Genomic DNA, 16407 nt, shown 5'->3' on the forward strand with positions numbered 1-16407 from the left:
GTGGTAAGAAAGGCATCCCAGATACCAATGCCCAATACCTAAGAGCTGCTGTTCCCCTCCGCCTGCCCATTAAGGGACACCCACTGGCCAGCACAGTGACACATCAGGACTACACCAGGCCCTCCCTCCTCCAGCATGTACACCTGTTCCACATACACTGCACCGTGGCACCAAGCCCTGCAAGCTCCTCACCCTGTGGCACCAGACTATGCACAGACTGAGCTTTCTGGAGTCCAGATAAGGGGCTGGCTGTGGCCACTCTCTTGGGAGCCCAGCTGCTGTCAGGGTTGAGACGGCATCGTGGCAACAGCACAGTGGCTGCCTGCTGGGGGCTGCGGTTGCCAGAGGATAGATCTGCCTCCGGGGGTGCTCCGGGGGGATTGGCACCTTTGCCTCTCGGCTGCTCACCAGATGCCTGTGGCACCTGGGCTGGTTGCGACATCAGTGCCAGGCTTGAGGAGGACGGGGATGGTTCCCTACAGGGAGGAAATGTGGAAGAAGGCCCAGAGAAGGTTCAATGCTCCTCCCTGCCAAAATGGTGAGAAACTCATGGCACCAAGGCACTAGGAGAGAAGGACAAGCACAAAGCCAGACAGGCTGGGGCAAGGCCAGTTAGCCCAGAACCAGGCGTGAAAACACCCCGGGCATGAAGAGACAGAACCCTGGTGAGGAGAGGGCAGCAGTACTGGGAGCCAGGAGAGCCGGAGCTGCTGCTGTGTGGACGGGGTCTCTGTACCTGAGTGGGCGGGTCTGCACTTTTAACAGGAATCGTGAAGAGATGCTCCGAGACTCTGACCTCTCTGGCACCTGCACTGGGGCCCCTACCAGGGTCAGAGAAATCATGAATTGGGGCAGAAACCAAGCCCTTGGCCCAGATTTTGCTTCCCTGAGAAGGAAAGCCCAGACAATATCTATACCCTGGGACCCTCCTCTCAGGGAGGCAAGGAGGGGAGATGGGCAAATTGCAGGCACTAAATGCTGGCCCTCTGACCACACCTGGAGCAGCTCCATTGGCCAGAGTCTCAAAGTGCTGTTTCAGAAACTGCTCCTGGTCTGGGGTCCGGGGGCTTCCCTCCTGCAGTCCATAAGGGGCCGTGCCTCCCTCCTCTTCCTCCTCCTCTTCATCACCCTCAGCTGGCTCTTCAAGGTCTGAGGAGATGCCATCCACACTGAGGGGCTCTGTGCTCTCAGAGTCTGGTGTGGGGAGAAAAGAGAGGCATTGCACTGCACCCAACTGTTGCCAGAGGCTTCCCGCACCTCAGCCCATGAGCCCTCCATCCCTGCTGAGCCTCACCTTCAGTGGGGTGCTCGGGGCTGGAAAGGCAGCTGCTGCTGTAATCCACAGAGCAGGCACTGTCGGGGCTGTGCTTTTCTGAGCTCCTGCTGCCTGGGTACACTCTTCCCAGAGTTCCCCGGGCTGGAGCCTGCACCTGGAACTCACTGCCAGGATTCCAGCAGGGAGAAGAAAAGGCAGTGAGCATGGGTGAGCAGCATCCCCGCTGGACTCCTGCCTGTGATCAGGGTGAGGGATGAGGCAGTGGTGAGCTGGTAGGTAAGCCCTGAGGATCCTGGGGACCAACCCTCCCCCAACTAAATAACACTCAGAAAGAGGGGAAGACAGGGCGCTGCACGGCCCACAAGGTCTGGCCAGGGCAAGATCCTTGCCTGGCATCCATGGTGGGGCTGTCACTCGGCTCCGGGTAGACAATATCGTCTTCAACGGGTGCAGGTTCCAGATCTTGGGGAAAGACCCCTTCCTCTTGTGACAACAATTGGATAATATGGGGGCAAGAACAGGGTTGGGAAGCCTGAGGCCGAGTGGGCTTTTCATTCTGGGAACACATAAAGCAGCTGATGTGAGAAGAGGTGAGGGATGAGGCAGGGGTAGCTGGGGGGTAAGCCTTTAGTGACCCTCCCCTTGGAGAAGAGGTGGAGGTGAGTAAGGATGTGGTGTGCACTAATTCTGGGGGAAGCAGAATACTCTAGCTCTGAGGACAGAGACCAAGAAGCCAGGCTGGGCTCCAGTTGCTGATGGGAGCTTCTGGATGAACTACATTAACACTCTGGGCTGCCAACCTCCAGATACCACTTCATATCAAGAGTCCTTCAAGAAACCCAGCCCAGGGCAAAGGCCACTTTTGCCTCTCTATCCCAACTGCTCCCCTGCCTGCCCTGATGACCAAACCATACAGCCCAGCCAGCCCTATCCCGGCTTTGCAGTTCTGGTTAACCATGTGCCACAGAGGCAGACCAAGTAGAGCTGGACCAGGGCTCAGGTCCCAGCTAGTGGCAAAGGCTGCCTAAGGCCCCCTGGAGCTCTCTAGAGAGCTGAGAGAAAGCTGGCTCACCTGGCTAGCGAGTGAAGTCTCAAGGGCCTGCTGCCCATGCTTCCCAGGACCAGATGGGATCACGGCCAGCAAGTCCTGGCGAGGGCCCCGTGGGCTTGGGGCCAGGGTTTCCAGCTGCCGTAGGTCTAGCATGGATCGAACGCTCAGCTCCACACCAGGCTGAGCCCAGCGCCCCCTTCTTTTGGGTCCTGGGTTGGCTGCAGGAGCTGGGTCCAGGAACCCCATGGTCTCCTGTGCCTGGTGGGAGGCAGTAACAACCACACGTTAAGATCAACAAACACCCATATATCCCTTACTGTGTGCCTGGCATATTACACTTATTAGCTTACTTCATCCTCACAGCAACCTTTTGAAAGGTTGAAATCAGCACTATTTGCTTTGTTTTGTTTTTGTGTTGAGACAGAGTCTTGCTCTGTCACCCAGAATGGAGTGCAATGGTGCAATCTTGGTTCACTGCAACCTCCGCCTCCCAGGTTCAAGCAATTCTCCTAGCTCAGCCTCTCAAGTACCTGGGACTACAGGCACCCACCACCGTGCCCAACTCAGTTTTGTATTTTTAGTAGAAATGGGGTTTCATCATGTTGACTAGGCTGCTCTCGAACTCCTGACCTTGTAATCCACCCACCTCAGCCTTTCAAAGTGCTGGGATTACAGGCGTGAGCCACCGTGCCCGGCCTGAAATAGGCACTATTATAGTCCTTGTTTTTCAGATGAGAAGCACAGGGAGCTTAAGTGACCAGCCCACATCCCACAGACAGTAAGTGGCCTGCAGGTTAGTCTGGCTCCAGAGTTCATGCCCTTAGCTACATTCCACATCCTTTGGCACAGGAATCTCTAGTCTCAGCCTTCGCCTGGTGTCATGGACGCCTCAGAGTTGGGAGTCTCTAAAAGTCTCCCAGTTCTGAGGACAGCCCCAGCAGCAACCTCTTACTACCAAGAGTCCTCCAAGAAACCCAGCCCAGGGCCAAGGCCACTTTTGCCTGTCTACACCAACCACTCATTTTGCCTCTCTCTACCCCAACTTCTCCAATGGCTGGGGACCCCAAAGACCCTTCACAGAATGGAGGACTAACCTATAGCCCAGGCCTGAGACCCCTGGCCTGGTCAGGGTGCACCAGAGCCACCACAGCGCCATCACTTTGTGAAACTGTTGCTGACAACGGAAGGTCTTAGTGTTTGGGGACTTGCTCGGAACACCTTCATCCCCCTCTGGCCACCCCACAACAGTCACTCAGTTACTGGTCCCCTCGTGGCCTTTTCCCTCTAACTATTCTGTAAATTCTCCACTCACCACCTAACAAGGGTCTTTAGAACTAGCTTCTCTAGATCTCTGCTCTCTGCATCCTCGGTTTCCTGCACTTTAGCTCTCACTATTTGGTTTAGCGGCCCTTTGTCCATTCCCCCTGAAGCAGCAGCACCTCCCTAAGTGCTGACCAACCCCATGCTCCACCCACCTCTTCTGGTCCTCATCTGAAGGAAATACCTGGGCTCTCTTCATCCCATACCCAGGACTAGCGAGTGCTTCAACTTTCCCTACAAGGCCTTCCTTGGACATAGGAGTGCAGCGTGTGGGCAGCCCCCATGCCCCAATATCCTACCCAGCCCAGAGAGCCCTGCTCTCACCTCCCCTTGCCTCCTGTAACCTTGGAAGAACATTTTAACAATGGCAACTCACCCGACTCATCTCCCAGTGGGACAGGCTTCGGGGCAATGCTGGGCTGGGGACAGAGGCTAGAAAGAAATAGGCAGTCAGAGGGAGTGTCTCCTGCCCACCCACCCCTGGAGCCCTGGCCCCAGCAGCTCATACCATGTGACCACAATGATGCCTCAGTTTCCTCAGCTCACATTGCTCTCCCTGCCCCAGTCCCAGAAAAAGCTTATCTAGCCATTATACCAACTAGGGTCTGTCTGGCCCCGCACCCAACTGCCACAGACCCAGCTCCTTCTTGGTACTCTTGGCAAGGACGGGCAGTGCTGGAAGTTCTTCTTCAGTCCCCTCATCTTCTCCCTCCTTGTCACTGTCTGATGAGAGAGCCGGTCCAGGAGAGACCATCAATGGGGCCTGGTGCCTGAGTCCGAGACAAGGAAGGGCACGGGAGACGGACTCAACAGGGGGCGAGGAGACTGAACGCGGGGAGAGGCCGATCTCATGGATCCTTGTGTGAGAGGTATTGGGAGACAGTTGCTGAATGGCAGGCCCAGAGCATGGAGGAAGAGCGCTGAGGTCACAGCAAGCCATCTGCATACCCACCCATCACTTGCCCACATTCTGTTCTCACCGGTGGGGTCCAGAAGCCCTTTGGGGAGAGGATGGTCCTTGCTGCTTGCCGCCCCGCTGACGCTGGCGTAGCTCCGCCAGACGCTGCCTCATGCTGATGGTCATCTCAGAGCTCAGGCGCCACACAAATATACAGCTGGGGTAAAGCCACAGAGTTGGGTGAGACAGGGAGGACTCTGAAGGGGGCAACATCATTCGTTCCCCTTATCCATGGCTGGGAAGGAGACCACAGCCACCCTCCAGGTCAGGCATAGCCAAGGGATATCCCTGTTAACCCCAATTCCCAGAGACATCACTGAGATGAAGAGAGAGGAGGGCAGGGTGCTGTGGCACAGTAAGAATCTGTCTCTCAGGGAAGCTGGCTTCTGCTCACCTGTCCCCAGAAACAGAGATGAGATGTTTGCAATCATTACTAAATTTCATGCCCGTGACAATCTCTGTGAAGAACAAAGAATATGGTCTATAAACCACCTTGAATTCCCAACCAAGTTCACTCAGTCCCAACACTGGACACAGGGGTTGGCTGCAGGGTAGAAGGAGTAGCTCTGCGGGTCCCGAGAAACTAACAGAAGAGTGAAGTTCCAGGGACAGAACTCACTCAGGTTCTACGCAGGTATCAGCTTCCATTCAGGTATTTAGGCTACACTCACCTGAGTGCCCAAACATGGTGGCCACACACTCGCCTGAGGAGAAGTCAAAAATGGAGAGGTTCTTGTCAGAACAGCTGGTGGCAATGTAGATCCCTGAGGGGTCTGTCTGCACCTGAGGAGCAGGACACACAGCTGGAGGACGCAGGAAGTGCCAGTGCCTCCCACCTGGCACCACCCTGTCCCCAAGCCCCTGTCCAGTGCCCCCTCCTGGGTCCTTACCTTGATGAGTGTGCCGTCCTCACCCTGTGACCCTTTAAACAGCTTCTTCTGCTTCCCGCTGCTGATGTTAAATATCCTGTAAGAAACACACTCTGTTTCACATGTGGAGGCTGTGAAGGTAGAGCACGTCTGGGTGATGGAAAGGCCAACATTCACCCCCGGCCTATGCTCTCTGGGGCCACCCCCAGCAGCAAAGGGGCTACCACCTCTTGGGTGAGGCAAAGTACTGTAAACTCAAGGGGGTACAAGGTCTGGGACAGAACAACAGATGTGGGAACTTAGCTGCATGGAGCTGACCCCCTAGGGCAATGAAGGAATGTGGGCAGAGAGTCTGAGGAGACACCCACCGAATATTTCGGTCCTGGCAGCCGATGGCCGTGTACTTCCAGCTGGGCTCCACATCCATGTCATAGAGGGTCGTCTTCCGCACCACGTGGTGTGTCCGTGTGAACTGCACTCCATCTCCAGACTGCAGGGGCGGAGCATGTGGGCAGGCCCACACCCAGATGCCTCACCAGGCCCCAAGAGCCCAACTTGCACCTCCCTTCCCTTCACCTCTTGTAACCTCATGCAGGAGAATGGTAGACTCCGCCCTGCCCCTGCCCCTCAGAAAAGCCCCACGCCCTCACCTTCTGTGCAGTGCGGAAGTAGATGCTCTTGTCTGCTCCACAGCTGATCATTCGGACTTGCCCATCGCTGGCTATGAAGGAGGGGGGCCCAGCTGTTCCCACCGCTCTCACCACATGGGAGCAGCCTGTCTCCCACCTTCCCTCCATATGAACCCCCATCAAGCTACCCTACATGCCAGGGAAAACCAACTAAATTAAACCTCGAAACCCAGGTTTTCCTTTCTCCCTATCCTCAGCCCAACCTGGCTGGCTCAAGTCCCTGCACTGAGAGTCTCTGTTCCACCTGTCTTCCTACCAGCTCCAGGCCTCCCATCTGCTGTCCAACACTACCCCACGACCGGCAGACCCTTCTCATGGAGGGGGAGGCAGATGGCAGTGGGGATGAGGGTGGCAGCATGTGTCTCATTCCCCTGCCCCACCTGCAAACTTGACTGCAGTGATGGAGGATGAGTGCTCATCCAGGGTCTGCTGTAGGCTGTACTCCCGCCCCGCATCCAGCACGTGGATCAGCCGGTCCCGGCTCGCCGACGCTAGCAGTTTCAGACCTGGGGTTGGGAGAACTCCATCAGCCCATGAGTGCCCTGAACTCCCTTATCTGGGCCTGGCAAAGAGCCCCGAGGGAACTGAGCCCCATACACCAAGCTGTGTGAACCAAGGAGCAAGGACAGAGCTGTCCTCCTCTAAACCAGCAAAGACCCCAGTGATCCAAAGGATTACGGACCCACATCCAAGAGCCAGGACAGATATAAGTGGTACCAGCAGGACTGGGTGAGCCCAGGGCCATTCCGGGCATTCTCCTGACCTGTGTCTGGCTTAGAATACTCCAGGCACAGAATCTCAGAGTCATGGGCCTCCACCTTCAGCATCTCACTCAGGGATTGAAGTTCATGCACCCTGCGGAAATGAGAAGAGGTGGGAAGAGGTCATGGCCAGGCTGCAGGAAGGACTTACCTCCTCTGCTACATTTTGTCCCCGTACCTTTTTTCAACTTTTAGGTTTAAAGTTGCTGAAAGAATAGAAAGCTTCCATATTTCCCTTGCCCAGCTTTCCCTAACAATAGTGCAATTATCAAAACTAGGAAATTTATCTTGGTACAATACTATTAACTAGAAACCTCACTCAAATTTCACCAGTTTTCCCACTATGTCCTTTTTCTTGACCCCCGATCCTATCCAGAGTCCAAACTGCATTGAGTTTCTTCTCCTTAGACTTCTGTAGTATTTAACAGTCCTTCAGTCTTTCCTGACCTTTCATGATCTTGACGCTTTTGAAGAGTACTGATTGCTCTGTGGTATGTACCTCAATTTGAGTTTGTCAGATGTTTTCTCATACTTATATTGAGTTATGCATTTTTGTTAAGAACACCACAGAAACATTGTCACACCCTTCTTAGTACATCCTATCGTGGGCTTCATGATGTTGATACGAGGATGTTAATCTTAATCACTTGGTAAAGATGATTTCTGATAGGTTTACTCATTGTAAAGTTATTATCTTTCCCTTGTCGATAAATATTTTGTGGTCCAACATTTTTGAGTCAAACTCTCCCTAAAGTTCTAAATACCTGACTCTGCACCATGAGAGGCAGTCAGTACCCACCCTGGGCCTACCATTACCTAAGTGTGCCCATACGGTCCCCAGATGCTAGATGCTGTCCATTGGGGCTGACGCACACAGAGCGGATGCCCACACGGGGATCCATCAGGGACGCATCAGCTTTCTCCCCTCCAGGCAGCTCTGTGTCCAGCAGAGCCTGGGTGTTCCCATCCACGTAGATGATTTTAATGAGGTCCTAGTGGAACAGGTTAGAAGAGGCGGATGAGGCAGGCCTGACCAGTACAGCTGCGAGAGGAGAGAAACCTGAGCAAAACCAACCCTTGGATCACAGAACACAGCCAAACGAGGGCTAGAAGGCCAAGGTCTAGGGGCCCAGTTCCCAAAATCAAGGTGCAGAAGCTGTGGGGATGGGGGCACTGAGGGTGCGGTGGGGGCCCCACGGCCTCAGGCTCACGTTGCTGAGGATGTTTCGGTGCAGGGTGGAGCCATGCACCCCAGAGCTCTCTGTGTTCCACAGGCGGATGGTATTGTCTGAGGAGCAGGTAATAAAGGAACTGGGGGGCAGGCAGGCCTGGTTACTGTCCTTGACCTCGGGGTAGACCTGAAAGGGCCGAGGGAACACAATTAGGCCTCCATTCGGAAGCAGTCCTCTGCCTACCCAAGGAGATGGAAGGGAATGGGATGGAAGAGGGAATGGTAGCCAGAGCTCGCCATGGCCATAACTGGTATATCCTCTTTGTCATGACCAAGAGGAAGCATGTTAACCCGGCACCCGCTATCTACCAGCCACTCTTCCATGTCTCCCACTTACATTATTTCACTTTATTCTTACAACAATTAGGTGAATCAAGTATCATTTTACACTGAGGAAGCTGAGGCTTGGCTAAGTTCATTAACTTGTCCAAGATCACTGAGGCAAAACTAAGAATGGGGCACACTGGGGAAGCCTGTAACATGCAAACTCAGTCCCCAGGATCTCTCACAGGGAAGTCACTAGAGAAACAGGGAGGCAGCAGGAACATAAGGTTACACTTGGGGATCCCTACTTTCTGTCCTCCAAATGGTATCCCAGCCAACCTGGCCAGTCTCCAGCCAGCCAGCCCACATACCTCCACGCTCCAGACGCAGGAAGAATGATACAGGGCCGAGTACACCTTGCCCACTTTCTTGGGGTCCCTCACATCCCAAACATAAATGCTATGATCGTTGTACACACAAGACAGCCACTGATTAGCAGGATCAAAGGTCAAGGCAATGGTGTCTGGATACCTGGCATTGGCCACTCCAGAGAAGAGGCGGCTGTAGGGAAAGGACAGGGCACGAGGGTGAGACTGGAGGGAATGAAACGGGAAGCCGATCCGCAATGGGAGGGGTGCTGTGCGAGGAGCCCTCCCAGACCCGCAGGTTTGGAAGTAAGTTGCTTGCGAGTAGGAAGGAGCCCCTACCAGCCATCAGCAGGGACTTGACCTGGCACTAGCTGCTGGGCACGGTGTTCAGGTGAACACAGTTTCACAGAACACCAATGTTAGACAAGGGGATTCTATGGCTGTGATGGGGCAAAACAAAAACAAGACTACTCTGTGCACAGATAAAAACAAGATCACTATACCAACCACAGCAATGACCGAACACCACCCTTCCCATCTACATGACTGCCGGCGGCTTCTTTACCACATACGGCTTCAGCCCCATACCTTTCCTTCACCTCTTAGATATTATCTAAATCCCATAAGCCCCTTCAACACCCACTTCCTGAGACTCTCCACAGTTTTCCACGGTGTGGGGTCTCCTTGGTTGCAACGAGTACCAATAAACCCAAATTCTTCTGTCTAAAGAGGCGTTCCCAGTCATCTCTGGGTCATCAATACACTCTTCACCTGCTCCCTGAAGCACTGCCAAGAAAGACTGGACAGGGGCAAGGCTACGAATGGAGGAATGGGGCCCACGTAGCTCACCTGGCCTCAGTGACGCTGGCAATGTCTGTCCCCAGAGCATGGGGTCGGGGCAGAGTGGTAAGGAAGTGCAGGTTAGAGGGGTTGAAAAGGCGCACGGTGCCATCAGCACAGCCACAGAAGATGTAGTCTTGGCTCACAGAGATGCAGTGGGCCACTGTGGTCTGCGGGCAGAGCGGCTCAGCTCAGCAAGGCCATCTGCCCACTCCTCAGTAGTCTCTCCTCCCCGCCCATCAACAGTCACCTGCCAAGAGGAGGGACCGGCCAAGGCAGGGGCAAGGGAAAAACCGCCCAGCTGCTCCGTTCTGAGCCCCTCAGCCCCGTGCAGCCGGGAGACAGGAATCAGGGATTCTTCTAAGGCACCAGAGGATCCAGTAGGAAAAGCCCAGTGAAGAGAAAGAAACAGCATGAGAGAGAGAGGAAGGTGCAGGCACCACTTACTGTGAAGCTGTCTGTGTTCTGAGCAGAAGAGGAAAGCAGGGGAAAGAGAGACAGAAAGAGCAGAGAGGAGGCAGTTATACAGATCGCCAAGGGCTGGAACTGGGCCAAGCTCTAGCTCCCTCAAGCTTCATTCTCCTGGGATCTCATGTATTAATAAGGGCCTAGCCCCTACTCTGAAGCCCTGGGCACTAGTTCTCCCCTGAACTGAGATATGGGCTGACCCTACCCTTGGGGATGGAGGTACTTACCCTCAGCTCCACCCACTTGTCCAAAAGCCTCCGATCACTGAACTCGCACAGTAGCCCCGAGGACGTGATGCAGAAAGTGCTGTCCGCCTTCTTCCCTCTGCCGCAGGCCACATCAGTGAATAGGTTGTTCCGTAGCTCTCCCAGCAGCCCTGAGCGGCCCAGCAGGGGCACAGTGGCATTCACCTGTGGAGGCACACCACTGTTATCCCCCCATCCACTCCAGGGCCTGTCCCTGCAAACCAGGCCCCAGGAGAGGGGACACCCCCAGGCCCCCTTGCTCTTTCAGCCTGCTCCTCAGCCCAGACAGCATTTGGCTCATCCAAAACTTCTGCAGGACTGCTGGGGATGCAGAGAGGCCCAGGTGAAGCAGAGCTCCTGGGGAAGGCTGAGCAGGCCCTGGCCAGGGCCCTGGTGGCTACTCCTAGCCTCAGCACCTCACCTTTGAGGTCTTGCTGTCATCGAGATACCAGAATTTGATGTGCCGGTTGCCTGCAGTTACAAAGTAGCTGCAGTCCTCAGAGAAGGACACTGCTGTCACCCGACTGGACACCTTGTTGGAGGCCACCACAATGTTTTTCTGGAGGGGATACCAAAGGGAAGAATCAAGGCTCTGTCTCTTGTAGCTAAGAAGATAGTGACTCAGAGAATGGAGGAGAGTTAGAATTGGTACTTGAAAAACAGGGGTAGTGAAAGAATCCCTTTCTAGAGGAGCTGAAAAGATTCGTTTCCTGCAAGACCTTGTAAGGTATAAAGCTAGCCCCCTTCTACCAGCATGCTTGGCTACACGGTTGCTCTTTTCTGCTTCAAATCCTTTTCTACAATGAGAAGGGTTCAGTGGGGTGGATGGAGCAGTGCAGGTCAGTAGTCTCTTGCCTCCCCAGCTGACAGTTGACCACTGTGAGGCTGCCAGGCCACCCCACCCAGCCACTCACCTTCCAGGCCCACACGTTGACAATCATGTCATGCTGGTAGCCCACAGAGACAATGTACTTGGTGCTAGGAGAGAAGGCCACACAAGCCACACCATACTTGTGCTCCTGCAGCTCGGCCACCTGGCTACGCTCTGCCACGTCCCAAACCCGCACGGCGGGCATGTGCCCACTCTGCAGGGAGGCAAGAACCGGAAGTGAGTTCTGTGGGTCAAGATGGCCAGGGGGAGACCTATGTTAATTCTAGCTAAATAATTATAAGCTTACTTGGCTCAGAGCAGACTGAAGTTTATACGCTGAACTAAACTATATTATTGGTGCAGTTAATTAGAAACCAAGTGGCAACAGGAGGCCTAAGGTAAAGACCATCTGAGAGCTCAGTAATACCAGGGAATACAGGGGTGGTTGCAGAGCAGGCAATACTGCTCTGGTCCCATGAACGCCTTCTCAACATGGGGACTGCATGAGGGTCTCATAAAATGGGCTTGTGCAAAGATCTCTGAGAAGGGAGGCGACCTCCGCATGGGAGCTGGCAAGGAGGAGAAAAGCCCTGCAGGGCAGAGATCACCGAACGCCTCAGGCTCTGCCTAGGTTCTCGGAATATGGAGTGATTTTGATTGCTCTATGTCCTCAATGCCCCTTGACAAAAGCCCCTGGGTGCACTGGGTGCGGGTGGCTCCTCCTCTGCTATACTTCTGATGCAGCCGCACCCTGATAGCAATCAGTGGTAAACTCAGAGCACTAGTGCAGCATGTCTTAGAAGGATCTCAAGTGCTCTCCGCCAGGCTATCTTAGACACCCCTGTACCCTCCCCTTCCACGCCCATAAGATCTATGAGATTATGCACATAATAAAAGTGTCTGGAGCACAGTGCTGCGGCCAACAGTTCCCATGCTTGCGTTGGTCCCCTGGACCCTGCTGTACATTTACGCTTGTGTCTCTGTCTTTATTTCCTTTTCTCAATCCCTCGTCACCACTGGCACTAAGGGCACCCACGTACAGGGTTAGGGCTGGTACCAAACAACTTCTTGAGTTCTCCACAGGCATACAGCACCACCCCCGCTTGGCCTTCCACAGCGGGGCCCTTGCCTCCTCAGCTACTGGATACCATCCCTTCCCCATCAACCAAAAGTCGAGTGGGGTGCTATACAGGGCAGGGAACAGAGGAAATATGACAAAGATCCGAGAGCAACACTGATTATCAGGGAGAAAGCGGCCCCAGATTTTACTCAGCATCTCTGGGCAGTCTGTACCTCTGTTTGCTCAAAGCTCCCTGAATGGTTCTGATGGGCACCCGGCGTTGAGAGCCATTACCACTCAGGTCTGCCCCTAGTAAGACTACGCTGGGACAGAGGTGTTCCTCCTGAGCCCAGCAGGGGGCCCCCGGGGATAAGGAATATTTAAGGCAGAGGTTTCCAAAGCACACTTCCCTGACCAGTGGCAAACAGCACTATCTTGGAACTTGTTACAAATGCAAATTTCGGAGCCCCATCCCAGACCTACAGAATCAGAATCTCTGAGGACTGGCCCAGCGAGGTCTGCTTTCACAAGCCCTCCAGGTAATTCTGATGTACACTAAAGCTTGAGAACCACTGTTTTAAGGTACAGTGAAAACCAGGATTTGGTGTCTGTTTCAGAAGCCAAAGTGACAGCAGGCCTAGGACTGCAGCTCTCCTCTGCTGAGGCGAGGCCACCCGCCCTCTTTACGGTACTGCCAGCCCTCTTCCTCACTCACCTCTCCAGTGACCAAGTACTTGCCATCAGGGGAGAAGGCAAGGGCGGTGATGGTTTTCCTGCAAGAGATGGGGCAAGCTCAGAGGGGCACTGGCAGCCTGGCATAAGCCTAGCTCTATCCCAGCCTCTCCAGAGGTGAGACCAGCAGACACCAACGGCATATGTGGCACTTCTCCATCTGGCCCTAGGGCCCAACCGGGTCCCAGCCCCCAGAGCCATAGAGACTCTAGACAGTGCCCTTCTCACAGCCCCCAGAAGGAAGAGGTATCCCGAGGACCCAGGCCCATTTACCTGGAACTGTTGAGGATGTGGTGCTGTTTGTGTTTCCGGGGATTGAACAACACAACTACACACCTGAGGAGAGGAGCAGACACCAGGCTGAGCACCAAACCACAGCTCCCCAGGAGCCCTCCAGGCCACCCGGGACTTCTGGTCACCCAGCAGAGGGAGCTGGGCAAAGAGAGCTCAGAAGGGCTCTGCTGCTTTTTTTTTTTTCCTTTATTTTTAAGACAGAGTCTCACTCTGACACCCAGGCCAGAGTGCAGTGGTACAAACATGGCTCAACGCAGCCGTGACTTTTCAAGCAATCCTCCCACCTTAGCCTCCCTTGTAGCTGGAACCACAGGTGTGTGCCACCATGCCAGTAATTTTTGTATTTTTTGTAGGGAGAGGATCTTGCCACGTTGCCCAGGCTAGTCTTGAACTATTGAGCTCAAGTGATCTGCCTCCCACAGTACTGGGATTACAGCACAAGCCACTGCACCCAGCCTCCACTGCTTTCTTCTGGCAACCTGTTCTTGCTCCTTTTCCCCATCCAAGAGAGCCTATCTCTGTAGCCCCACGAGGGTGAAAGGGCTCCCTGGAAGCCGGTCCCCACTACCAGGTCCCTAAATACCAGCTCTATCTCTGGTCATACCCACGAAGGGTAGCAGGAACACAGGCCATCCCACAGCCCTTGTGCAAACCTCAGGAAGGGGCGGAGGAGGGAAGAAGAAATGTGATTTGGGCAAAGCAGGCCTCAGGTGTACAGCCTGTATCCAAGCTTGGGGCCACGCGTACGTATATCAAGCATGTGTGCCTTAAGATGTAAGGCCTCTTGTTTGTACCCATGTGTGTACTTGGCAAGAGCTGGCCCCCCACACCCTCCATGTGTTGAGTGAGGAAGGAAGTGGGAAGCCAGGCATGGGGCCACACAGCAGAGAGGCTCAGTCAGATAGGATACAGGGAGAGCGAGCCTGAGAAGGCCCAGGATCGCCTTACAGTGCCACGGAGGTCCCAGGCCCCACCTTGAAAATCCCTGGTCCCAAGAAACCTGAGAAGAGCTCCCCTGACTGCCAGAAGCAGATAATCAAGGACTCTGCCCGCCTTGCAGAGAAGGCGGGGGCATCCTCTCCCATCAGGCAGCAAGGCTGCTGGATGGAATCAGGTCCTGCCTTTCCAGAGGCAGCTCCGGAGAGGGAAGCTGGGTAGTAAGAATTGGGGGCAAGAAGCCAAAGGCCAATAGCTAGGCAGCTTCTCCTCAGGCTTCTTGGCCATCAGCAGGCCCTGGCCCGTTACCCCTTCTGCCTCACCTCTTCATTAGCACTGAACTAGCAGACAGGAGCAAGCCTAGAGCCTGCAACTAGGAAAGGCGGAGAGGAGGGAAAGGGCGGACAGCTACTTCCCCCAGACCTTTCCCGAGTGGGACCTTACTGTAGCCCCTGTATCTGAACACCACTACTGGCTGGAACCTTGAAGAGAGGTGGGTGCAAGCTGCTAGTGAATGCTAAGCATCTTGGGCTCAATAAACCACTTCAATATGCAAATTCGGGGACACTGGGACCTCCAATGTGACCAGACATGCCCAGAACTGCCAGGCTGACCAACAGCTGTGGAATTCCTGGGCCACATCATTTTCTTCTCAAATCTGCCAACTCCTCCTCACTATTTTATTTCTCCTTCTTTCTCCATTTCCTACTCTTTCCTTTTTCCTTTCTCTTTTTTTTTTTTTTTGAGACAAAGTCTCACTATGTTGCCCAGGCTGGTCTTGAACTCCTGGGCTCAAGCAATCCTCCTGCCTCATCCTCCCAAGTAGCTGGGATTACAGGCCCATGCCACCCTACTCAGCCCTTCCTTTTCTTTTTTTTTTTTTTTTTTTTGGAGACAGGGTCTCGCTCTGTCACCCAGGCTGGAGTGCCGTGGCTTAATCTCAGCTTACTGCAACCTCCACCTCCCAGGTTCAAGCAATTCTCCTGTCTCAGCCACCCGAGTAGCTGGGATTACAGGCATCCATCACCAAGTCTGGCTACTTTTTTTGTATTTTTAGTAGAGACAGGGTTTCACCATATTGGTCAGGCTTTTCTTGAACTCCTGACCTCAGGTAATCCACCCGCCTTGGCCTCCCAAAGTGTTGGGATTACAGGTGTCAGCCACTGCACCCAGCCAGATTTATTTAGATTTTAATACTTTATGCAGCGTATAAAAAGTAATACCCCCAGGCCCGCCACCATCATGAATTCAGAGCTCAGAAAGTTCTGAGTAGTTAACCAATGTTTTCTGAACCTTCTTCCAATCTGTGCTGACCTGAGGCCCTCTGCAGGCATGTCTCTCCAGCAAAGGCTTCTAGTCTGAATGGGTACAAGTTCCCTGGCTTTTGGATTCGTTACACAGGAACCATGGTAGAGGGCTTCAGCTGAGAGTTGATCTAATTGAATTGACTCGATGCATAATCCAGCCAACCATATGCCAAATCCAGAAAAACTGGGCTCTATGTGCAATCTTATGAGTCTTGCCTTAATTCTCATCCCAAAGCAGCATTTTGGCCTTTAAAGGGCAGTGCATCGGACTGCTTAAAACACTTTTCATGTCACTGCATCCAAACTCAGTCTTCCTGGGACACGACATCCTGTCTCCTCCTCCTATGTTCAGCTCCACGGTGGAAGGAGGTGGGTGGATGGAGCGTGCATGTGTGCAGGAACAGTATATAGATGGAAGGATGGCTGGCTAGAGGCAATGAGGCGATCTCTCCGTCCTCTAATACCCCGCCTGGCCCCTGTATAGCCTAAGAAATTCTCAGGTGTGGCACAGAAGAGCTAAGCAAGAAAAGGGACCACATAAGAGCTCATCACTTAAGTATTTCTATTTGGAAGCCATTCAACATGAGAAAGAAAAAGACAGCAAGAGAGAGCCTGAAAGGCCCAGGAAAACCTTACAGTGCCATGGAGGTCCCAGGCCCTACCCTGAGACTCCCTGGCCCCAAGAAACCTGAGAAGAACGCCCCCTGACTGCCAGAAGCAGACAATCAAGGACTCTGCCCACCTCGCAGAGAAGGCGGGACAACCTCTCCCACCAGGCAGCAAGGCTGCTGGATGGAATCAGGTCCTGATTCCAAAGGACAAAGCTCCACACGCAGGGATGGTAACGTAGATGCTGAAGCGAAAGCA

The 16407-nt window shown here is 53.9% G+C and overlaps 1 protein-coding gene across 4 annotated transcripts in view; it reads right to left on the reverse strand.

Annotated features, from left to right (window-relative positions):
• Window positions 1-16407, reverse strand: part of MAPKBP1 (mitogen-activated protein kinase binding protein 1) — a 53349-nt gene that overhangs the window by 4129 nt on the left and 32813 nt on the right. For 2 of the 4 annotated variants that reach the window (XM_032251224.1, XM_032251228.1), the window contains 26 exons: window positions 13277-13339; window positions 12987-13044; window positions 11255-11425; window positions 10762-10899; window positions 10323-10505; window positions 10075-10092; window positions 9637-9797; window positions 8791-8980; window positions 8136-8282; window positions 7741-7916; window positions 6927-7018; window positions 6544-6669; window positions 6125-6195; window positions 5843-5964; window positions 5496-5571; window positions 5277-5388; window positions 5000-5063; window positions 4628-4762; window positions 4284-4423; window positions 4024-4079; window positions 2349-2585; window positions 1666-1832; window positions 1295-1440; window positions 997-1194; window positions 737-821; window positions 193-476 (listed from right to left, as the gene is read on the reverse strand). In XM_032251224.1, the coding sequence (XP_032107115.1) occupies window positions 193-476; window positions 737-821; window positions 997-1194; window positions 1295-1440; window positions 1666-1832; window positions 2349-2585; window positions 4024-4079; window positions 4284-4423; window positions 4628-4762; window positions 5000-5063; window positions 5277-5388; window positions 5496-5571; window positions 5843-5964; window positions 6125-6195; window positions 6544-6669; window positions 6927-7018; window positions 7741-7916; window positions 8136-8282; window positions 8791-8980; window positions 9637-9797; window positions 10075-10092; window positions 10323-10505; window positions 10762-10899; window positions 11255-11425; window positions 12987-13044; window positions 13277-13339 (3416 nt within the window). The remainder of the gene's footprint in view (window positions 1-192; window positions 477-736; window positions 822-996; window positions 1195-1294; window positions 1441-1665; window positions 1833-2348; window positions 2586-4023; window positions 4080-4283; window positions 4424-4627; window positions 4763-4999; window positions 5064-5276; window positions 5389-5495; window positions 5572-5842; window positions 5965-6124; window positions 6196-6543; window positions 6670-6926; window positions 7019-7740; window positions 7917-8135; window positions 8283-8790; window positions 8981-9636; window positions 9798-10074; window positions 10093-10322; window positions 10506-10761; window positions 10900-11254; window positions 11426-12986; window positions 13045-13276; window positions 13340-16407) is intronic. The other 2 variants (XM_032251225.1, XM_032251226.1) reach the window with 2 other exon arrangements.

The sequence above is a fragment of the Sapajus apella genome, unplaced genomic scaffold (genome assembly GCF_009761245.1).
Source record: "Sapajus apella isolate SASKATOON/1434 unplaced genomic scaffold, GSC_monkey_1.0 scaffold74, whole genome shotgun sequence".
NCBI classification, from domain to species: domain Eukaryota; kingdom Metazoa; phylum Chordata; class Mammalia; order Primates; family Cebidae; genus Sapajus; species Sapajus apella.